The 24518-nt window shown below is 33.0% G+C and overlaps 2 protein-coding genes and 1 non-coding gene across 3 annotated transcripts; 1 reads left to right on the top strand and 2 right to left on the bottom strand.

Annotated features, from left to right (window-relative positions):
* Window positions 1-82: 82 nt before the first annotated feature.
* LOC112039850 (nuclear transport factor 2) lies at window positions 83-4400 on the bottom strand. The gene is made up of 8 exons (XM_065763656.1): window positions 4234-4400; window positions 2791-2978; window positions 1863-2160; window positions 1543-1733; window positions 1314-1458; window positions 1067-1188; window positions 911-976; window positions 83-226 (listed from the first exon to the last, which is right to left on the bottom strand). Exons 2-8 carry the CDS (start codon window positions 2974-2976, stop codon window positions 98-100), a joined length of 1137 nt encoding a protein of 378 aa, XP_065619728.1. The 5' UTR covers window positions 2977-2978; window positions 4234-4400; the 3' UTR covers window positions 83-97.
* A 10131-nt stretch (window positions 4401-14531) lies between these two features.
* Window positions 14532-14603, bottom strand: TRNAT-CGU (transfer RNA threonine (anticodon CGU)). The gene has a single exon. It is a non-coding gene; the product is annotated as a tRNA-Thr (tRNA).
* Window positions 14604-14658: 55 nt separating this feature from the next.
* Window positions 14659-24239, top strand: LOC112039839 (uncharacterized). Its single transcript, XM_065763630.1, has 9 exons — window positions 14659-14893; window positions 18858-18968; window positions 19157-19262; window positions 19363-19454; window positions 19869-20076; window positions 21184-21283; window positions 21380-21496; window positions 23317-23373; window positions 23841-24239. Exons 1-9 carry the CDS (start codon window positions 14668-14670, stop codon window positions 23952-23954), a joined length of 1131 nt encoding a protein of 376 aa, XP_065619702.1. The 5' UTR covers window positions 14659-14667; the 3' UTR covers window positions 23955-24239.
* Window positions 24240-24518: the final 279 nt, after the last annotated feature.

Below are 24518 nucleotides of genomic sequence, written 5' to 3' on the forward strand. Positions count from 1 at the left end.
TTTTTTTTTTTTTTTTTTTTTTGTGGGTTGGTGGGGGGGGGGGGGGGGGGGGGGGGGAGTAGATTTTATCCAATTTGGCTGGGATATTTGATAAATTTTATGGAAAGCGCACCACAAACCAAATATAGAACTGTTTAAATAATAATGATGAATGACAGGAAATTTTCAACTTGCCTCGCCTTTCCTCAATGCGAACTTCACGATCCAGCATTTCAATTGGAGACTTCTGAAATAGTAACACGTGGAATGTTAGATGTAGAAACATAGGAGAAATTCAAATAAAATAAAAAAGGATGTAGATAACTTGAGGCTCACACAAAAACTCAAGGGCATTGCACAAATTTTATGTGCATACAGAAACCATAAGAACTACAGCTTCAGTAAGAATTTGTTACTCATAAATGAAAGACCAACTTACACACACACAAAAGGCCACAGCTCAAAGAAAAAAAAATCAGAATGCATCTGAAGTAGAAAATTGGATGAAAAGAAATGTCTAAAGGCCTCAACACAATTATAGCCTTTATAAACCAAACAAGTAGAAAGATCATGAAAGTTGAACGGAAATGAAAAAGAAAGCACAAAGGTAGCCATTGCTCATCCAGTAGGCACTCAAAGACTCCAGACTCATGACATAAAATAACCGAATCCATGAGACAAAAACACATAAGTTACTTCACAACATTAAGTTAACAAGCATACCACACATCCACAAAGTAAGAAAAGTTAATCATGACCGCCATACAGAAAACAGAGGATTAAGTTTTGTGTGTCCTTGCTTGGTGAAAAATGTGAGAATGAAGCTTAGAGCGTACAATGGTAGTTTAGACAGGTAAGTTATTGTCGATTAAAAGGTTAATCCCCAATATACAAGATAACAACAAATTAGGTGTAACAGAAAAGTCAATACCTCAATAGCACTTTGCATCGAACTGGCAGATTCAAATTCCACAAAACCAAAACATGTCCCCTGTTGCTGGATAGAAGATAGCAAATACACAACATGTGAACATCATTATAAATAAGAAATCTAAATGGAGTTAACCAAGTTAAATATGAAACATACCTTGCTACTTCTAACTTGAATACCATTATACTTAATAGGCCCAAAATTCTTGAAAACCGCTTCAAGTTGTTCAACAGTTGCATTCATAGGCAGATTTGGTACAAATATGGCATGAGTCTTAGCTGGACATGTACAATCATAGATATTAGAAGAAACAAGCTGGGTATGAAAAGGGAAGTTTGTATAACATCTTAAATTGAACACCATTCCAGGTTCAATAAATAAGATCACAAGAAGAAATAAACACCTGCATGATCTTCAATCTTTTCCCTGGTACTGTTGCTACTAGGAGCTGTAGCTTCAGGTGCTGCAGATGCACGGGATGGTTCAGCAGGTTTAACAGGTGGAACCCTCGATTGGAATGGAGCACTGTTGTCCTTCAATAATTGCACCTGGAACAAGCACAACAAAAGGTAATAAAGTAAGTTTGGTGATAACAATAGCTAGAAAACTACGTAAGTATAGATTTTACTTACCACTGATGCAAATGTTTTCTTTGGAACATCCTCAGACTTCTTTAAAAGATCCTCAGACTTCTTAGGAAGATCCTCAGCTTTCTTTGGAAGATCCTCAGCTTTCTTTGGAAGATCAGCAACCCTTTTTTCACTAAGGGGCATCTTCCCATTGGCCAATGAGGTTGTTTGATTTGACACAGAACCAGTAGGTTCTGTAATCAAAGAAAATAATAAATCTTTTATAAATTCAAAAATAAGACACCCTTGCCCAAACAAAAAGATGCAACCAGAGAGAATGAGACCAAAAAAAGAGAGCAAACAAATGGAAACATGACACTTACTAGGATCAGTTATCAAAGGAGCTTTTGGAGCACTTTCTTCAATATGATTATTTTCCACAGTATCAACCTCCACAGATTCAGATATGAACCTAAAAACATCATTCAAGACAAAGTAGCCATTCTCTTGAGGGGCTAGAAAGAAAACTTGACTGAATTTCCTTCCAGTATCTTCCTTTCCAGTTAAAATACCAGTAACTAGAACAATCACCCCATTGTTAAATGAAAGCTCAGAATCAGCAGTCAATATTTCAACCTGATTGTTCAGGTAATCCAAGGAGAGTATCTTGTCCTTAATGGCCTATTTCAAAATGAAAGAAAGACAATTTACTCATCAACATGTGTAAATATATAATTTACAGGGGAGAAAATAAATCAAAGCCCTTTGAAGATAAAAGCTTAGACAAAAATAATAAAGGAATGTGGCCGTTATTTTATTTTTTGTATTTTCTAATTTGGACAAATGAAACAATGAAACTAAAACACACAAACATATGTGCATGCTGCACCACTTTTCCTAAGCATCCAAGATTCAACTTTTACTCAAAATCCATACAGCCCAAAACATATAAAGAATCTAAATATCACCTTTCATGGAAATCCAAACTACATTCCATAACCCCTCTCTCAGCAACAAAACTCACAATAAGGCTAAAGCATAAAGCATTCAACATTTTTCAATCCACAAACACAAATCGATGGAAAATATGAACTGCAACAAACATTCAACAATGAAATTAAATAGCTTAAGCATTCACAAGTAATATGTAAATGTGTATGGTTGTGTATGTGCATTTGTGGGAATTATGTTATTCTAATATGCCCTGCATGGAAATATTGATTCTATTGCATGTGGAAGAAAATGTGTAATCTAGACAAGAAAATCAGTGAGACCTTTAGCTATTTAAGCTTCCCTTTTTACAAAACTTACCTCCAAGGTAGTAATCGAGCTCATCACACCATCAGTCCCAAGTCGGTTGAGCACACTCGAACTGTTATAAAACTTGTGAACCTCCTCTGGATTTGTATGCAGAATACGATAATACTGAGACACAAAGGTATTGCCAACAAACTGTGCACTTGAGGTGTCAGAAGCATCTTCACTTTGATTTGCCATATCTGCATCAGAACAATGACAACAAACATAAACTAATCTACTGAAAAGAAATTATTTTCTGCACCAACACAAGGACAACAAACAACCATAAACTAATCTACCAAAAAGAAATCTTTTCTGCACCAACACAATAGCAATAAAAAGTTATGAACTAATATACTGAAAATATATTACAACATATAGGACAATATGCACCCAAAAAAAGGCTAATTGCATAGTGAAACGCAAATCTTCAACATTGAGATAATATGTATGACATTGAAGACTGAAAAATAGCATAATTTGTAGGCAAATATTAGCAAAGTAACTTTAATATGTGGATGTCCATCCACACGGCAGATTAAAAAATCAAGGATCAGGTTCTTAAACCTACTTTAACCATCTGTATCAAAAATCAATGAAGACAAGATTAAATATATAATTCTGATTTGCCACAAGTATGGTTCAATGACATTAGGCAAATATTACTAAAGAAATTTTAATACATAGCAGATTAAAACAAAACAAAACAAATTAAGAAAAACCAAGGATCAAATTCTTAAACCTACTTTGACAATCTGTATGAAAATACAATCAACATAACATGAAACATTAAATTTTGATTTGCAAATAGCCTTGTAGCTTGATGGCATTAATTAACATAAATAGGTTCACACACACACACAAACACAAAGAGTAACAAGGGTTTATAACATATGAATCATCTAATGGTGAAAGTTCTTCAGAAAATATTGTATTTTTTAAAATTATTATATTAAAAAAAAATTCTTCTCATTCTATTATTATAGTTCTTCAGAAAAAACTATCAAAACTAAATATAGAAATTCTTCAGCTTTCAAGGCTATAGCTCTTCAGAAAACAGCCAAAGTTAAATTTTGAAAAAAAAAAAATTAAAAAAAATCTTTCTTTTCCTTTTAATCATAATGGGTTTATTGGGAAATTCCAATACATGAAATAATACAAACAAAACAATATTAAAAATTCTCTACGCTCAAAACTAAATCTCTCTGTTATTTCCAACAACAACAACAACAACAATTCCATGTGTTTAACAATGCGAAGATACAACCTTTACAAAAACAAATTTAAACAAAGACATTCGCTTTTGTATACAAAAGTTAAACCCCAGATCCACACAAAAAACACCAACAACAACAACAAAAAACATTGAAACTAGCAAACCAACCTCAAAGCTAAAACCATAATCAAAGAATTTTTATATTCAAGATCAAAAGCGTGAATGAGAGAGAATGGTACCTCGGGGAAGAGATCAGAACACCAAAGAAAAAGAGAGAGAGAGAGAGAGAGAGAGATTGAAAGACCGTGCGGCTCTGAGAACGGTGTGTAGAATCGTGACAGCCAAGTGCGTATATATATAGAGACAGCGTCCCAGAGAGACAAGGATTTCTTTTCCTATTTGGTTTGGGTTTATTTATTTATTTTTTGTTTTAATTTTTGTTTTTTAATGTTAAATTGGATTTCTTAGGCCACAAGCCACCACTATAGCAAACGCAACCGTGGGTGGTGTCTCTCAACTACTAGGCCGCTTAAAATAGTATATATTATATCTATTTCTCAATATTAAAAAATATATATTACTAAAAAGAAAATTCTCAATGAATAAAAATTATTTTTTAAAATGTTATATACTTTTCAAATGGGCGTTTTATTAATACGTTTTATAATCTATGTCATAGTTTAAGAGTATAAAAAATTTTGATCTCCCAAATATTTTACTCTTCTTTTCTCTCTCAATCAAAATATAAATTAGAATTAATAGTTTTCTGGACAAATTTATTACTAAAATCCATTGTTTAATACATGAAGTCCAGTATTGCTAAGAGAAATATTGACAATCTCAAACATGATATTTATTTTGATACTCATTTTTTAGATTTTTTTTTTGAATTAAATATTTTAAAATACATATTATAAATAGATGAGAGTAGTCCAATTAATATAGTAGGTTATTTCTTCTCAGAAGGGAAAAAAAAAACATATTAGGTTATGTAAAAAGCTTGATTCTTTTTCTAATGCATGCATCGTTTATAAAATATTAACTAATAATAATTTTACATTTGCGTATGCAAAAATAAGTTATCCAAATTAAGATTGATAAACTCATATTTAAGATTGGCTATGTTATGAGAAATATTATGTGAATTAGCGATATTACCAATAAAAAAAGTAATTTTAGCAAAACTTGAATAGAAAACATAATCAGTAGTAATGTTGCAAAAGGCTGATGATGATTGGTGTAATGATTGGTCAATCCACAACTGAGGCAAACTACAGGTCAATAGCCTCAACAGTTTGTTAGTTAATTTGGCTTCTCCAACTTCTTCAAAATCTACGGGTCACTCATTAACAAACAACATTGTTTTTCCATAATAATAAAGTTGCCTTACACATGGAAACCAATTTGGCGTTCCATGAAGTAACCAAAAATGTCGAGACTAACTATCACTTTATAATTGACAAAATTCAAGGAGGTTTGGTTCACGCACTAACTATAAGTTGGTTGATATGTTTGTTAAAGCATTGGGTTGCAATCGATTCTCTACTTTACTCTCTAAGATGGGTGATCACAATTTGTATTTTCCATTTTGAGGGAGAGTGTCGAGGGTCAAGAGAAACAGAGAAATGACGTGTAGCTTACCATATGCAACTATGCGACGAGTCAAAGAGCTACCAATCATTTATGTAACGAATTTTTATTTCTTTAATTTAATTTGATATCTTTTACATGTCTCACATGATTTACCTTTTATATGATTGGTCAATACCGTTAGCATAAGCAATTAGGGTTTTTCCGATTGGTCAATACAATTAATGTAAGCAATTAGGGTTTTTTTTTTTTTTAACTTTACTCTCTAAGATGGGTGATCACAATTTGTATTTTCCATTTTGAGGGAGAGTGTCGAGGGTCAAGAGAAACAGAGAAATGACGTGTAGCTTACCATATGCAACTATGCGACGAGTCAAAGAGCTACCAATCATTTATGTAACGAATTTTTATTTCTTTAATTTAATTTGATATCTTTTACATGTCTCACATGATTTACCTTTTATATGATTGGTCAATACCGTTAGCATAAGCAATTAGGGTTTTTCCGATTGGTCAATACAATTAATGTAAGCAATTAGGGTTTTTTTTTTTTTTTTTGGGTCTTTGATATTATTCGGTTGGTTTAAAAATCATTGATAGATTTACCTTTTATATGATTGGTCAATACCGTTAGCATAAGCGGATAGGGTTTTTTTGATTGGTCAATACCGTTAGTGCACTCAGATAGGGTTTTTTCAATTGGCCAATATTGTTAACTTAAGCGGTTAGGGCTTTTTTTTTTTTCTTTTTTTTCTTTTTTTTGTCATTGATACTATTAGATTGGTTTAAAATTCTTTAATATGTACAATGACTAAATTATTTATTGTAACTCAATTACGATACTATGATTCTTTATAAATAAAACACAATTCACGGTATAAATTTAGATCAATGGAGTCAAGAATACTTCCCTTCAATTTTTATTTTTTTTAATAATGCCATGAAGTTATTTGATTCAATTTACTTGTTAGCACGAGTTTTAGCAAGATTGTTAAATAATAATTCACCCAAAATTAAATTTGAAAGGAATAAATTATTAAATTTTAGGTTTTTTTTTTTTTTTTTTTTTTATAAATTTAGGGTCCGTTTGTTTTGGGTGAAAAGGAAATCATTTTCCGTAAAATAGGCTGTTTGGTTGGTTTTGAAAATTGAATTTTCCGGAATAATTTTCAGGAAATCATTTGACCACTGAAATCATTTTCCTTCCCTATTTTCACTTCAAATGATTTTCAGAGAGAGAGAGAGAGAGAGAGAGAGAGAGCGAAAGGAAGAACCCAGCACCAGATCACGCCGGAGACGTCGCTAGCAAACCCCGAGCACCGCGCCGATCTCGCCTTCGATCGTCTCTGCTCGATCTCGCCACGAACCCAGAACCCCGTTGCCTTCGCACCGGCGAGTTGCACCGACGAACCCAGAACCCGTCGCAAGTCGCACAGGCGATGGTTTTGTTTATGCTTTTTATTTTTTTTTTCTTTAGTTTTGTTTCTGCTTTTGATTGCTAGAGTTTGCTGTGATTTTGAAATTTTTTGTAATAAAATTTATTTGGATGCTGAGAAAATATAAAAAATGTCTAGGAAAATAGCATTTTCAAAATAAAACTAAACACATGAAAATATTTTCTATAACAATTTTCATTATACAACCAAACACTTAAAAATATTTTTCTTTTTCAAAAATAGCATTTTTAAAAAATATGCTATTTTTCAAAAAATATTTTACTGGAACAATCACAGCCTTATTTTCCTTTTGCGGTGAGTGGAGTGATTATTCAGATTTTTTGGCATAAGCGAAAAGGAGTACAAGTCCAGGCTAGCGTATGCTGTAAGCCTGTAACTGACGCAGTGAGCACTGACAGGAGTTAAGACACAGTACCCCATGTAACTGAACTTTTTGTGTCCAATTGTAGACAGCCACGTATGCATTGTTAAGTCCCATGAAACAGAACTCATAGTGGAGTTGTTCAAAAGCAACTAGATTCCACAACATCATCAAAAAGACACCAGAGTCAAATACTAGTTTTTAAATTTTTTTAAAAAGTAAAAAGTTTCATGTTTTTATACCAATAATAATTAACCGTACGGTGGAATCTTTATAAGTTTTAGGAGTTTTTTTTTTTTTTTGAGAAGAAATTTTAAGAGTAATTATGGTATGTTTGATAGAGTATCTTAATAATATATTTTTAATTTTTAAACAATATTATATATATTTTTACATATTTTTTTATTTTTTTTTTTTTTTGAGAAGAAATTTTAAGAGTAATTATGGTATGTTTGATAGAGTATCTTAATAATATATTTTTAATTTTTAAACAATATTATATATATTTTTACATATTTTTTTTATCCATACGTATTTAAAAAAAATATAAACAACATTATTTAAACTCTTCTACCAAATGGATCCTAGATTATTAGAATACACTCAATGTATTGGGTTTAAGTTTAAACAAAAAGAAAATTATGAAATTTTAATGTTTAAGGGTTGTTGATTACACTATATTTTGTCTCGAAAAGTTGTTTACAAGTTAACTTACTGGTATGAATAACCTCCTATTCCAACTCAACTTAAATTTCAATCTATTTTCAGCTCATTATGCTAAATTTTGATCATTGTGATGATTTTAGCTAGTATGTATTTCTTTAAAAATAATGTAAATAAAATTATTTATTTATTTATTCAAGAAGTATTGTTTCAAAACTTTTTTTTTTCATTTTACTTTACTCACATATAACATGTCATGAAATAATGATATTAAAAACTAATTTTGTGGATTTAGTTTATGGTTTATACATTTGAAATTTAATCTATAATATGATAGCAAACAATAAGAGATATTGATTTATATTGGAGTGTATGGTGTATGTCCTAATTAAGAATAATCTTTTCCATTTGAAATATTGTAATAAAGTATCGAGATTTTCTTTGATTTTGTTGGATTGCAGTACCCAATCTTTTCCATTCGAAATATTGTAATAATTTATCAATATTTTCTTTGATTTTGTTGGATTGCAGTACATTAATTGCAACTTTTCGTCAAAACCTGCAAAATTTGGTAGATGATTGCAGCCTTGCAGGCAGATGGCCGTTTGGATTGCCAAGTTAGATCAAATGTTGCTTTCGTGAAGCCAATAAACGTGCGCAGCTAATAAATGTGCAAATGTCTAGCTGTTTAAAGATTTATTTGAGATTTGTTTATTTTGTTAAAATTAAAATTTTTTTGTTAAAAGTATTGTAGATAAAAGTAAAAATTAACTAAAATAGTACAGTGAGACCTCTAGATAATATTAAAAAATGCAATAAGACTCATAAATAGTATAAAAAAATAAATTATTAAAAATAATTTTTGCCAAACGTACACTAAGGGTGAATCTTGATAGAGATTTGTTTTGTATGATAATCCGCCTATAGAAGTCTTAAATATTGTAATTCCAAGGTACTAAACAGCCTCCATCTCGAATCTTATCTTGAGTTTTAGTTTTAATTAATTTCCATGTTACCAACAAAAAAGAAAAAAAGAAAAAAGAAAAAGAGAAATAGAATGAGAGAATGGAGATACCAATTTGATTTTTTTCTAAATATATTTTTTTGGCGTGGATACTAATTCGATTTAACTTTTCATAATATCATAGAATTTGGCAAGATACAGTCATATATTAACGCTAAAGTAGTCTATTTAAGGGTCTGTTTAGATACTGCTTATTATTGAAAACTGAAGATATTGTAGCAAAATAAATTTTAAATGTGTGAATAGTGCTGTGTGACTTATTTTTAATGAAAAATTTTCTAAAAAAAAGAAGTTTGTGGGTTCTGTTAATAATGCACAAGACCTACTAATAGACACAAACGCACAACACTAGCGTTGAAAACGCTATCCAAACTCCACCTAATAATTTTGCATGACTTGCTCAAATTCCCAGTGAATTTTAGCTCCTCTTTCTCAATATAACTATAAAAGTTTACCAAGTTTGTCATAGTATATACAACAATGTTAGTTTCTCAAAAAATATATATACAACAATGTTAGAAAAGTTATATACCGCTAGTTCATAACCTATACAATGATAAGAGCATCCGTAGCAGCTGGTGCAAAAATTATGTCATTTTGCCACACCAAATGCCTATTTTATTATTTTACTACATCATTTTATAATATCTTATTTATCACATTTTATATAATTCAATTCTATACATTAAAATAATATTTACTACACATTAAAATAATATATTACCCCCTCCCCATTATCATCAACAACAGCAACAACAACAATAACCTACACCGCAGATCAACCGCCACAGCCCACAACCACTGGCCACCCCCACAGATCAACCACTGACCACCAATATCAGCCACTGCTACCAAAAAAAAAAAAAAAAAAAAAAAAAACACCATCAACCAAAATCTTATACCTATCCCAATCTCACACCATAAGCCCGATCTGAGACCATCCCAAATCTCATACCCATCCCAAATCTCACACCTACAACCTGATCAACCACCATCAACCAAATTTAGCCAACCACCAACAATCAAAACAACCTACCACCAAAAGAGAGAGAGAGAGAGAGAGAGAGAGAGAGAGAGAGATTGACGAGATTAGAGCGGCGATGACTATGGCGATGACGACGGTGATGACGATGGCGATGATCGGAGTGGCCTCGCCCATGTCGCTTGCGCCTCCTCCGACGGTGACGATGGTGATGATCCGATCGGAGTGGCGATGAGAGAAGAGTTGGGTTCGATCGGAGTGGCGATGGCGATGAGAGAAGAGCGATGATCCAATCAGAGTGGCGATGACAACGACGATGATCCGATTGGAGTGGTGATCCGATCAGAGTGACGATGGCGATGATCTGCTTGCGCCTCGCCCATTTTGTTCTTTCTCTGTTGAGGGAAGAGCTGGGTCTGATGTGAGAGAGGGAGTCGGTGAGAGATAGAAAAGAGAAAAGAAAAAATGAAGAGAGAGGAGAGAGAAAAGAGAATATAAAACAATAAAATTTTTGCAACATCTGTCCGTATCGTTGCAAATTTGCAACAGTACTGTAGTCATGTTGTATAATTTTTGAGATTTGACACATCTCATAAAGCTTCATTTTTGTGTTTGGTGGTATTTGGCACATTTGTCACACCTGCTGTGGATGCTCTAAGCAGAGCCTCCCCCCTCCCAAAAAAAAAAAAGAGAGAGTATATATTTTAGTATTAAACAATTATTATTATTACGTTTATATATGAAATTGTGGGGGGAAAAAACTCAATCTAATGTAGTGGGCCTAGGGCCCTATTTGCGGAGTTATGTGTGTCCGAAGAGAAGGAACCGGTTGAGATAAAGTCCATCTGGAAGAAGGATACCCGGAAACGAATGATGGATACAATCCGAAGAGGTCCTACTCCTCGGATATGAATAGTATTGATTAATCAAACATGTAGAAGGTCCGAATGGTCTTCCTAGCAACCCTAATAATCAAGATAAGTTCTGAGTATATTTTGAGACAATAAGAATGAAGAAATATCTAAAGGAAAATCTGCTATCACCGTATTAAATGCACTATAGCAACTTTTCTGGTCGCATTAATGTGGAGAAGACCCTTGAACAGTGTAACTTCAGCTACCGCCACTTACAAAAAGTTGAGGAAGATACATGACATGACATGCACTCAAGTAGGGACCTAGATAAAGAACAAGTGGACGATGGGGATGATGGGGGAGGATGCTATATAAAGAATAAGGGCTTCTAAAAAAGTGGGGAGAAAGAAAGGCTTTATTGTAGCCTTAAGAATTGTAACAAGTACTCAATTTATCATAAATCTCTTCGAACTTCAGCTTATTTGATCTTTACGTGTACTTTCATGTTGGTTTATACTTATATGTTGTGATCAACCATTGTAAGTTCCATAGATAACCTAGCTCTATCATTCACACTCTACAAATTTATTGTTTTGGGCTTAGGCCACAAATCCTAACCCTACAGAAATTATATATATTATATCATTAAGTGAAAATATGACACACACACACACACACACACACACACACATTAATAATTTAATAGTTAGGGATTGAGAGATTTAAATTCGGGACATTTATATTGGAAACACCAAAATATGTCAGTTGAGCCACAAAGACTCTTGACTAATGTGTTAAATATATAATGAAATTTAAATTAAATTAAAAATATAAATTAAAATAATATCATGTAAATTATGAGGCCTTGAAAGTTCGTGGCACAATATTATGAGTTTAATCAAAAGTTAAACTATTTTGGTTTTATATAGGTTATTAGTCAACAACCATGAAATTTATTAAAAAAAAAAACAATTTGATAAAATGGTTTTATTAAAAAAATGGTTTTCTCACTCTTATATTTTGTATGAAAAATGCTAGAGTTACAAATTTTTTTACAAACTGCTGATGTGGTAAGCAATTATTGGTAAATAAAAAACTGCTGTTATTGGTGGGTCCAAATGAGAACAAGGAAGAAATTGGCCACAATAACAGTTTGTAAAAGTTTTGTGAAATAGTTTGTAGTTGTAACATTACTCATTTTGTAAATAAATACGAAATTTTATCATTATGATAGTTATTTATTAATATTTATTATGATTTTGTTAGCATATGAAATATTCAATTTGATAATTATGGTAGGCATTAATAGTTATTTATTATGATTTTTTTTTTTATCTGGAGCTAATAAATATATAATTATGGTAATTATTAATAAGTATTTATTTTGATTGTATTCATATATGAACTAGCTATTATTACTTATTTGAAGAAATTATGATGCAACAAGATTCTAAGTGTGGGGTTAAATATAAATAACATACAAAATATATATGGAACGAACACCATAGATTTTTATTTTATTTTATTTTTTATAGAATTTCAACTTTTGAGAATTGAACCTCATATCTCTTATTTAACTATTAAAGACTTTACTAGTTGAGTTAACTGGAACCCACTTCTAATTAAATGGGTCATATATATTATTGTAGAATATTAATGTGTAAATTTGTATGGTCTCAAAAGCTTATGTGACAAAAATTATAAATTCAGCCGAAAATCAAATGGTATTTGGTTATATATATATATATATATATAAGATTATAGATTATAAATGACATAAGTCATGAGTTCCAGTTAAATAATTTGGTAAAATCTCTTGATGTCCAATAAGACATATGTGGTTCAAACCTATCTACAATAAAAACCAATTAATGTTTTAACCTAACGATAAAGAGCAAAAGCTATGGAGCGGACACCATAAATTAAATTTTGTCATATATATATATATATATAATGACACAATTCAAAATGCAATGATATATAGGTGTAAATAAGTTAAAAAAAAAAAGTGAGCCAATTTGTTTATAAATACTTTGAATTTTGAGAAAAAAGAAAAGAAAAGAAAGAGATGTAGGTTCATTTATTTATCAAACATGTCGAGTTCGTGTTTACGGTTTACCCTTTAATTATTAAAAGGAAAGTTAAACCAAAAAAAAAAAGTGTTAGTATTCACATTTTATATTTATTAATAATTATAAAAAATCCATTTTATAATAAGTCTTTGTATAAATTCCAAGAATACAATATTAGTTCATTTTTGCTTATATATTAAAATTATTCTATCTAATTATCTCAAATAAAATATTCCCAAGCATAATTTAATTATTAGTCATTAGCATAGATTATATTCATGGTATTGATTTATATGAGAAAACAATTAGTTGATCAAGTATTTCATATACAAGTTAGAATTTGTTAAACTAAATAATAAACCAATTAAAATTTTGAAATCTAATTTGACGATGAGCTCAAGCTCATTCAATATTTGATATTTCACTAAGGTAGTTTGACACTTAACCCCATCCCCCTTTTCCCATATTATGCTTGAAAATATGTAAAAACTTGGTGAAACATCAAATATATAGAAGCAAACATTATCATGATTATTTACTTTACACAAGTATCTTGTAAATAATAAGTTTTAGATAGATTAATTGGTGTCATCAAATAAGAGATATAAGATTTAAATCCCGTCTACACTATAAAACTAATTGATGTTTTGACTTGATGATAAAAAATAATCATTATAAAATAGATGTCATAAGTTAAAAATCTACCGTTTAGCCAGCAGAAGAGCAAGACTGATTCCTTTGGGCTATATGCCTCATAATGAACAAATGGGTTGTTTCCTGTCTGACTACAAGTCATTCCTTGAAGCCCAAGTCAGTAGATGAGTAAGAACAGGCCCAAAGGGTTGTGGATCTATTTATGGACGAAAGAGCACTTTTTTTCTGTACCAGACCATTAGACAACACTCAGCCCCGTTAGGCCATTAATCTTTATGTCTCTAACACAGGCGACTTGAAGGGTCCAATGGCTCTATTAATCACGGAAGATATAGGCCAGAAATGTTATGGCCACGAGCCATCCATTAGTCAAGGTGAAAGGCCACAACAATCATGTGCAACACAACCTAACTCATGGCCCAAACATATGATGAGTTCAAGAGCAAAAGTAAAGATTATAGAGACTATGAAATTTTTATTTAATTTCATAATAATTCCTATAAAAAAAATTTCATACCAATTGAGTTGGTATTAAATTTTTATTAGTTCTCAACAAATATTAATAAATCAGCAGTTGTGAATTTTATGTGTTTATAAGAGCAATGTTAAAAACACAATAAATTTCACAACAATTGAGCCGATAAGTTTTTATTAATTTCCAACAAACACTAAATCAATAGTCGTGATTTTCTTTTTTTTTTGGTGCCTATAGACTTTATTATTGGTTGGTGGGTTTTCTATTTATTTTATCACCATGTTAGCTTAGAACACATGAATTGAGGGGCTGTCTTCAAAAAAAAAAAAAAAAAAAAAAAAAATTGAGGGGTGTAAAAAGTGTAGGAGTTAAGACGAATAAAAAAGAGGCAAAGAATTAGAGAAGAGCTCCCGGCGAGGATCGAACTCGCGACCTTTCGCTTACGAAGCGAACGCACTACCACTATGCTACGGAAGCTTTTTGACTTCGCTGGTCACATGATAATTATATATAACCATCATCATANATTCTCTTTTCTCCAATGACATGGAAATATTACAGTGAAGACAATCAAATTTACAAATGCGAACTCTGCAAAGATTATAAAGATGTATATGCTTATCGGTGTTCCCGTTGTGACTTCAGCCTTCACATCACATGCGCTTCTTTAGCGCCTACCATGGATGCTGAATGCCACCACCACCCATTGACCCCCTTTTGGAAGTGGATCACCTTCACTTGTGACCTTTGCGGCAAAGAAGACAAAGGTACACCCTATCTGTGTCGTCTATGTGATTTCTGGATTCATGGAAAATGTTTTATTTTCCCACAAAGAGTCAAAAATTTTCGTCACAAGCACCTCCTCCACCTCACCCATTCTTCTCTTGAATTCCATCAATCCAACTCCCGGTTTTGTCAAATCTGTGTTGAAAAATTGGACACACACTTTGGGCTTTATTATTGCTCCAGATGCGATTATGTTGCCCACCTCGATTGTGGTATGAGGTTTAGAAGGATTGTGGACATAAATTCGCCGGAATTTAGAGATGAGGATGAAGTTCCAGAGCTTAATGAATCGATTGACTCAGCAGCTTACCAAGTCAAAAAATCCGAGGTGGGGGTGGACGGAACTCAAATAGACACAGAAATCAAACACTTCAGTCATGATCATGACTTAAAGCTTACTGATGAGGTTCTAAATGACCAAAAATGCAATGGGTGCGCACGAGCCCTTCTTGGTCCATTTTACAGTTGTTCCCAGTGTGGCTTCTTTCTTCATAAATCTTGTGCAAATTTACCCAAAACAATGCGACTTCAATTTTTTCCATACCCACTCACCCTTATCCCAACGAAACCAGGTGAGATTTTTCAGTGTGATGTCTGTAAACGGGGTTGCAATGGCTTCTCCTATAATTTGGAAGAACTTAATCTCGATGTTCAATGTGCTTTGACTTTGGCATCGGACATCCTTACCCACAAAGGACATGAGCACCAACTTGTCCTCTCCACTACAGAATATGAACAAACTTGCACTAGTTGTAATTCAAAAAGGGTTTCAATATTTCGTTGCACCATTTGTGAATTTGCTCTAGACATCAATTGTGCTACACTACCATATACCACAAGGTACAAACAACACGAGCATCCCTTCACTCTCTGTTATACTGTTGAAGATGATTCTAATGAATATTACTGTGACATCTGTGAAGAAGAGCGTGACCCAAAGCATTGGTTCTATTACTGTGAAAATTGCACTTATCCTGCTCATCCCAATTGTATTCTTGGGAAATACACAAATATTTGGTTTGGAGATACTTACACATTTGGCTTTCATCCACACCCACTTACTTTCATTGAGGAAACTGAGGACAGCCCTGAATGTGACGATTGTGGTGATCCTTGCAAAGAGTTTATCTTACAATGTGTCCAGTGTAATTTCTACATCCACGATAAATGTGCGTGGGGCAAGAAACGGTGGTCTTTTCTTTTGGGTTAAACCGTTTTTTTTATATATTGTTGAATCTAATGTGTTATTTCAGCTCTAAAAAATGGGTCTTGCCCACCTTTTATAACATTAAGTTGAGACTGTTAGTGAGTATATCTGTTTGCATTAAAACTAGTCATCTTTGCATCTTATTCTTCATATTACTTACCACAATAACTTTATTAAGAAAATAAAACTTAGATCTTAGAGTCTTTTTAAATACTGAGTTTAAATTTACTACAATATCTCATCAAATCTAGAATTTGACTGATTGATCATATGTTTTTGCAAACACCTGTAGTCTGCAGCTCTAGTAGTAAGAAAAATGTGGCATTTAAGCTATATAAATTCATACAATCCTGTATTTTAAACCTCCCTATTATATTTGATCATCTATATATTAATGTTTTATATTACATATGATTCTTTGAGCAGTGCTTCCTTGTCTGCTCTTATATTGTATCTCTTTAAAAGATCCTATATATATCCTAAAGCTTCTCTTATGATGTATCTTTTTCATGTTTTATTGATAAAGGTCATAATTTGACTAAAAATTGTTCCAAGTGATTGTTTGATTTGAAGCTATTTGTTGTTGCACCATAGAAGAGATTAGTTGGTTTTAGTAGCTATACTTGTAAATTGAACCCTTTCATTGTGTGGACAATATGTTAGGGTTGAGAACTATTTATTGGCAACATTGGCATTTCTCCTCAAGATAATATGTATTTTTAATTTGATTCCAAGTTACGGGAGTTTTCTGGCACGCGCTTAGTATGTTGTGTTTGGTAATCCTCATCATGTATGGCCTGATGTGGTACTAATAAAGGGGTCTTGTTAATTGGATGTCCTTTTAGAATGCTTGTGATGTTTGAGGACTATTTCTTTATCTAAGTTGGGAAAATTGTATCAGTTAAGTTTGATCCATGTTAGAATTGGATGAGGTTACACACTGCAGCTCTTAATTAATTGGATGAGTCTGATTGTGGCTAATTTGCTTTGAAGTGCGTTTGGGTGTTTTGAACAACATTGGCTAGTTTTCGGCGCACGAGTGTTTGGTTGTTGGGCATTGGGCAGTTGCCAATGATGTGACCATTTTGGGTCGTGTATGGGGTGTATCCTACCAAAACAGTTTGACACAAGGTCTTAGAAACATTGTCTTTAAATGCATAAATTTAAAAATTCCAACTATTATTTTCTGGTGAATATGCTTATTATTTTGTTGCAACCATAATTATTAGTTATACCTAAATTAAAAATTCTTTGGAGGAATATGAAATTTATTAGAAGTAATTGTATGTAAAAATGTAAAGCTGGACTTTTCTTCTAAAAGGTGTTTACTATTTTCCTTAATCCCAATATACCAAAAATGGAAACTTTGTTGCATTCTAAGTATGAAGAAATCTTCTTGATTGAAGGGTAAACTTGTGATGACCAAAATAGCCAATGAGGGCAACAATGCAATCTTAAAGAAACCATGCAATCTTAAAGAAGAAAGTTTCAAGAAAAGCAGGCTGTGAAACCACCAAAAACAGAAACTTTGGTTTTCCTTTGAATTGATCAATTCATTGACTTGCTTTAATTTTTTTCTCCAATGTGATTCATTTTAGAAAGAAGTCTGCATCTTTTGAGTTTGGTAGTGGACCCGCTGGAACATTGGAGATATAATGCCACCATCTACGTAGAAATAGCTTCACCCATCTGTTGAGCTGAGTAGCATTGTAAGAGTTTATAATCAAAGTAAAAGCATGTACTATATTAGTCATTTGAATTGCATACAGTTTTTATGACAAGAATGTGAAAGCAGCTATGTTCTTAACCTGAGATGGGGGGAGAAAGTTGTGATCAATTCTGTAATGGTGAAATTTCTTCATTACCTTTAATAATGGTTTTCTTATTTATCTTGCTTAGCATTTCTTTTATTGTTGCAAATGATGATAGCATGTATTTGTGTAATCTTCTAGTTCTCCCCTTCATAACTGGTGAGCTTTGAAGATGTGAAAGCTGATTAAAGTTGAAATAATAGTACAGCTCAAGGATTCATTTTATAACTCTGTTATGTGTAACAATCAAGGTTGAATTTTGAGAGTTCTTCAATCAACAATTCTGGTTTTCAAGTTGGATGTTTGTAGATAAGGATAACAGATTCTAATAGTAACCCACAGCTATTTGTTTTACTTGTTAAGGATCCTATTCCAAGGAGATTGTAACATACACTTCTGCATAACATAAAATTTCAATTTACCATACTCCACTTTTTAAGCCAAATTCCCATATATTTTTATATTTTTACTCCTCAATACCGCTTCACAACCTTTGGCTTAATACAACCTAAACATAGGGACCCCATAAAGATCCATACTCCAAGACTCTAAGCTTTCTTAATCCAATTTAAGAATTCTTCAATCTTGAATTGCAGCTTCAATTTCAGTAGGGCCCATCCAAGCTTCAATTTCAGGGCCGGCAGAGACTGTATTGTTTGCTTTGAGGGAATCTGTGATGCAGTGCACTTCACTGCATAGAATATTTAAGGTTCAAGATCTGATTGAACTGAATTACATTTGCATTAGTTTCATGCTATAGAGTAGTGGGACAGATATTTTTCTTAAACATTTTATTGTAAAATGGAAAATTAGTGAATATTTTCCAACTAAATAACCTTGAGTAGGCTCAATTATTTCTTTTTTGGGTTATTTGATTTATTGCCTTTTGTATTAATAGAATTCTTTTGACATGAAATGCATATGCAGTTACTTGTGATATAAGACAAGAGTTACTCACACCAGTGGCAGTTCTTTTCTCCAGAGGATTAGATTCTATGATACTTTCAGCATTACTTGATGAATGCCTTGATCCCAGCTGTGAGTGTTCAGTAAAAGCTACATTTATTTATTTTTCCCCCTTCTTAATGTTCTGTGTTATATTTGTATGAATCTCGATGAGCTCCAATTTTTAGAGTAGAAACTGTAAAGCTAAATAATGACATGCATTATAAAATCCTTTTGTCAATCCTACCTGTAAGCTTATGTCCTATCAATTTTAATGACAGATGAGATTGATCTACTTAATGTGAGTTTTGACGGTCAGTCTGCTCCTGATAGAATCTCTGCCAAGGCAGGAGTAATGGAGTTGAGAAGAATTGCACCCTTGAGAAGGTATGGACTATGATTTCCCATGCTAAAAAGCTTTCTGTGTAATGAATTTCTGCAATTGTCTTGCCTTGTGCTATCAGTTCACATCATATTTTAATTGCAGGTGGAAACTTGAAGAGATTGATGCTGATTTATCAACATTGGACCTTGAAACAAAGCACATCATGTCACGAATAAATCCTGCAAATACTTACATGGTACAAAGTTTCTTTCAACAGATAATGCAGTTTTTCCTTATTCTATATATGTTTTGTTTTAAGCTTCCACTGAATCAGATAAATGGCCCTCTAATCTTATGTTGTTCTAACTTATACATGTTTCCTAACATTATGGGAGGACATCATAGATACACATAATTATCCCGTTCGTGTCTTTTCTTTGCTGATTCCTCTCAATGAAATTTTCCAATACTTTTGATGTTCCTTTAGCATAAGCTTTTATTGTAATTCACCTTTAGATCTCAAAAAGTGTCTTATGATCTTTAAGCTTTTTTTTTCCCATGAAATAACAAAATAACAGAGTAAATGTCATGTTTCTAGATCTCCCTTCTCACCAACATAAGTGCTATTGATCTGAATGGATAGAGTCTTATATCTTATTTAATATTGCTGGACCTGAATATAGGAATAGCTTTATGGCTGGCTGCTAGAGGCAGTGGCTGGGTGTATGAAGGAAATAACAATAATTGTGATGAGGATCTTCAGTGCAATGAACGTGTTAAATACAAGTCACAGGCCAGGATTGTCCTTGTTGGTTCTGGTGCTGATGAGCAATGTGCTGGATATGGTAGGCATAAAACAAAATATCGAAAGGGAAGGTATGCATTTTTCATGAATAAATTAAATAATCTCGTCACTTTTTTTTTTTTTTTTGCATGTTTGAAAACCAATTTGTGTGTGTATTCACGCATGTGTGGATCTGTGTTTATGTTCACACAATTACTTTGCTGTAAAGTAGTTCTTTTGTTAATATCAGTGTATCATAAAGGTCTTGAAGTTGCTGTAATATTCTAACCTGTTTTTGAATGTCATATAAGTCTTCACCTACTAGCAATTTAAGGTGTGGAACTGGCTCCTAATGCTTCTTTCAAGAGGCTGTAAAGAATCTGTGGCCCCAAGATACTTTGCTGCTAAAGTAGGTGAATGTTATCACATTATAGTAATGAGAAAATAAGTGTGGTAATAAAATGGTTGAGAACGTTCAAACAAAATTTAGTTGCTGAAAATTTCTGAACTTGGGCCTCAGAATCTAGGCAAGGCTCCTAAAATTTCTTTTGGTACTTGCATTAATCCTTGTCAATTTGATAGCTAATCATGACCATATGATGTGGCAGAAAAGAGTATCCTGATTTATGCACCTGCTGCTGGTACAACCCTTTGGCAAGCTTACTTATAAAAATAAAAAAAGCCTTGGCAAATTCAAACTGATTTTGGATCAATGCCTTCAGAAATACTGTATTCAGCTTGTTCGTTTGTGAATGCGCATGCATGTGCGAGGGTGTCTGTGTGTGTGGTTCAGTGGCTACTGGGCTTCACTAATAGGAACTGTGTTCTTCTGTTGTATGTATTAGTTTTAGCGCCCGTTTGGCATCCTGTTTTGAAAAGTAGTCTTCTTTTAAAAACTTCATTTTTTTTTCTAGATACAGGCTTTTCAAACAATCCATTTTCAGAAGGCCGAAAAGATAAGCTGTGCCAAATGGATCCACAGGGATAGGATCTTCTGGAATTTCAGTACTAAATTCATTCTAAGAAACTGAAAGAATTACCGGCTTCCTGTGCATTATTATTTGATTTTCTCCTATTTAGAGCAGCAGTGATTTGATATCATTCAGTATATTTGTGACCTATCACTGAACAAAGTAATGTTTGGAGTAATTGATGTTTATATACCTACTTGTTTTGGTGGTCTCATATGCTGTCTTCAGTTGGCTTGGGCTACATGAGGAAATGAAATTGGACATGCAAAGAATTTGGAAGAGAAACCTAGGAAGAGACGATAGATGTATTGCTGATAATGGGAAGGAGGTATTGCTAACATCTTGGACAAAAACAATTTCTTACATCATTGACTGGTCACATGTGGCAACTATCTAATTCTTCCTTTTCTGCTTTTTAAAAAAGGCTAGATTTCCTTTCTTGGATGAAGATGTTATAAGGACTTTGCTTGATATTCCTCTGTGGGAGATTGCCAACCTTGATCAACCTAGTGGAATCGGTGATAAAAAGATTCTGAGAGAGGTCAGTGCCACATCTTTTGTTAGGTTTACATTCTCTGTCATGCCTTAACATATGAGACATGATACGGGCACAGAAATACGGTTATGTACATGTTTCTGAATATATATATATATATATATCATCTGGGAATGTGCCGGCATACGTGCATGTTTTGGAAGAGCATCTGCTTCTGGGTTTTATGCATGATATTTACATCTGTACTTTACAATGCATAACACTATATAATGAATACAATTTTTTTTAAGGAAATGGCTTTGTAGTTGTTGTCGACATGAGTATTGTGCTGATGAGTATTTGACAAACCATCTGTAGGGAGAAGTTCCATTTGTTGCATTGTAGCATCTCAATCTCTGTTGATATTATATTCTTGAATTTGAGTCATCTGGCTTAACATTGGTGATGGTTGGGATTCAAGTGGTAGCCTAGTGGTAATGGCATCCTTTGTGGTGCCCCATACCTGTGGTTTGAAGCCCACGTCCCCCTTTCCCCTATCTACCTATCTCAAAAATTGGTGATGGTTGAAGGAATATGATTACCATGACCGACAAGTTGAAGCTGTGTGTGGTGGAAACTGAAGGTTGTCATTTGAAAATATTAGACCATAATTTGGTTAAATGAGTCACTGTAGATTCATTGCCCATTATTATACCAAAAGATATCTTGTTCATGGTTATAGTTGAGATGTCAAGCCAAACGTGTGGGTGACATAAAGTTCTGTGGAAAGAAAATTTATTGCTGTAACTGGATTTAACTTTGAACTGCTCTATTACCTATCCCAAAAAAGAACTTTGAACTGCTCTATTGAATGAAGTGGACTCTGATGGAGTGTAGGGAATACAAAAACCTTATATGGGGTTAGGGATACATTCTGGTTTGATCCAGGTTGAAGTTTCTTGAGGTTTCATTCCAATTCATCATCTTGCTATCTTAATATAATCAAGGGGAAATTACACTTTCTCACCCTGAACTATATCCCATTTTACACTTTGCCCCTTGAACAATCAAAATGCACGATTGACTCCCCAAATTTATAACTCTGTAATACTTACCCCCTTATCGTCTATTTTAGGGTTAAGTCTAACGGAATTTAGCATTAAAATACCAATTTGCCCCTTCCTCCAAAACATATGGTAGAGGGTAGCCAAGCTAACGGTGCTTAGTTGGTCTTTTTGGATGATCAGAACTAGGACTAAGACATGGCCCAGATTCCCATGGGGGACAACAGCGGGGAAATCTTGGACAATGGATGAAAGCCTGATCTATCAAAGCAATGCCTTAAGCCACTTAGCCATACCTCCAAGTTGTTGATCAAAATTTGATCTGCAGGGTTTGGTTGGTTGCCCAAAGGGTTATTGACTCTGATCAACAGTGGAATCCGTTATTCATGAATTCAAAATAGTTTCACTTGACTCATCATTTTATTAAGAACAGACTCATATCGTCTCAATTCAAAAGAAATTATTCTCCCATGTTATAAAAAATTATGAAAAAAAACCTATGATTTTGTACCAGCTGGAAACAGCCGAAACAATCTATATAGGCTGAAACATCCTGGTATTTAAACCCGATACATATCAAGGGTCTAAGTGTACAGGGTTACTAACCAGTATGAAATATATTGACCACTGTAGCTGGTATGGTACAGTAATTATAACTTTGGTACTGATTTCTCTTTTACTGTTATATGCAAAGTAATCTTACATGTTCATTTTTGGATTTGAAATCCATTACTGAATCAGTGGCTCTCAATTCAGGCTTAGTATCTCATTTCAAAAATCCTGGCCAGATGTTTAATTGTTTGTGCATTATGTTTGTTGAAGGTTGCTCGATTGCTTGGTTTATATGAAGCAGCAGTTCTGCCCAAAAGAGCAATTCAGGTATGCATACCTATACAGATGTTATAACATTTAAATGTATGAATTGCCATGCCTTGGGTTTATGCAGCACTTAGCACTATGAATTCCTTTCTTTTTCTAGGTAGATGATAATATCACTTCTCAAGGGGATGCTGTGTTTTTTAAATTTTACTATACATATTGCATTTAACAGTCAATCTATCTGATTATGCTATTATCAGCATTCTGTCATTATGAACAATGATTAAATCCATAGTATCAATTGGACTAGTTTTCTAGTTATAAAAATCTCTCTGAATTGGTTCTGCAATGAAGTCGTAAGTCAAATACATGCAAAAGAACTTTCAAGCTGGGTTAAATACAAATTGTTCATGAACTTTATCTAGAAGAAAGTTCTGTTGCTAAACACTAGTTGATTCTTAAGTGATTTACTCATTTTCTCAACAAAAAAAAAAAAGTGATTTAATCTTTGTTCTTTACTGGTGTAGTTTGGTTCAAGAATTGCGAGGGAGTCAAATCGAAAGAATTTTGGTAGCAACCGTGCGGCAAATCAGGTGTCTGCTGGAAGTGCAGTAATTCAATTGCCATCAAACTTGACTTAATACCGCCCTTGGGTTAATTCTTCGCATGTGTTCCTCTCTTTCTTTCTGGAGCTTTGATCTGCTCCAATATGGAGTTCCTGCATTTTTGGTCTTGGCTCTATAAATGAATGACGACAATGAGCCATCACCAACATTGTTTTTGTGCACATGCACACAGATCTCCGTTCCTCCGGCATCATAAAGCACCTTATTACTTTGTAACTAGAATTTAAATGATCTTGTTGTATGAATTGAGATTCGAGAAGATTTAGTCTTTTTAATTGATCTTGAGTTATTCTTTAATTAGAGTTGGAAAAGTCATTTCACAGCCATGGCTTTGACTAATTCTTACACTTTTGCATTTTATAATAGCCACCAGCTGAGCATAAATAATGAATTATCTGAGCAATTAAGTGCCATAATTTCTGATTACAAGTTGTTAGGTTCTAAGGTCTTAGGATTTTATGTATTTAGAACTCTAATTTGTAATGTTGGCAAACCATGATCAAAACATTGTATTTAGTCTTATTTAGACTTGCTCAAAGTTGATTTAATATTGTAAAGTTGGAATCGAGTGGCTACAGA

The sequence above is a fragment of the Quercus suber genome, unplaced genomic scaffold, assembly GCF_002906115.3.
Source record: "Quercus suber isolate HL8 unplaced genomic scaffold, Cork oak 2.0 scaffold_517, whole genome shotgun sequence".
Classification (NCBI taxonomy): Eukaryota; Viridiplantae; Streptophyta; class Magnoliopsida; order Fagales; family Fagaceae; genus Quercus; species Quercus suber.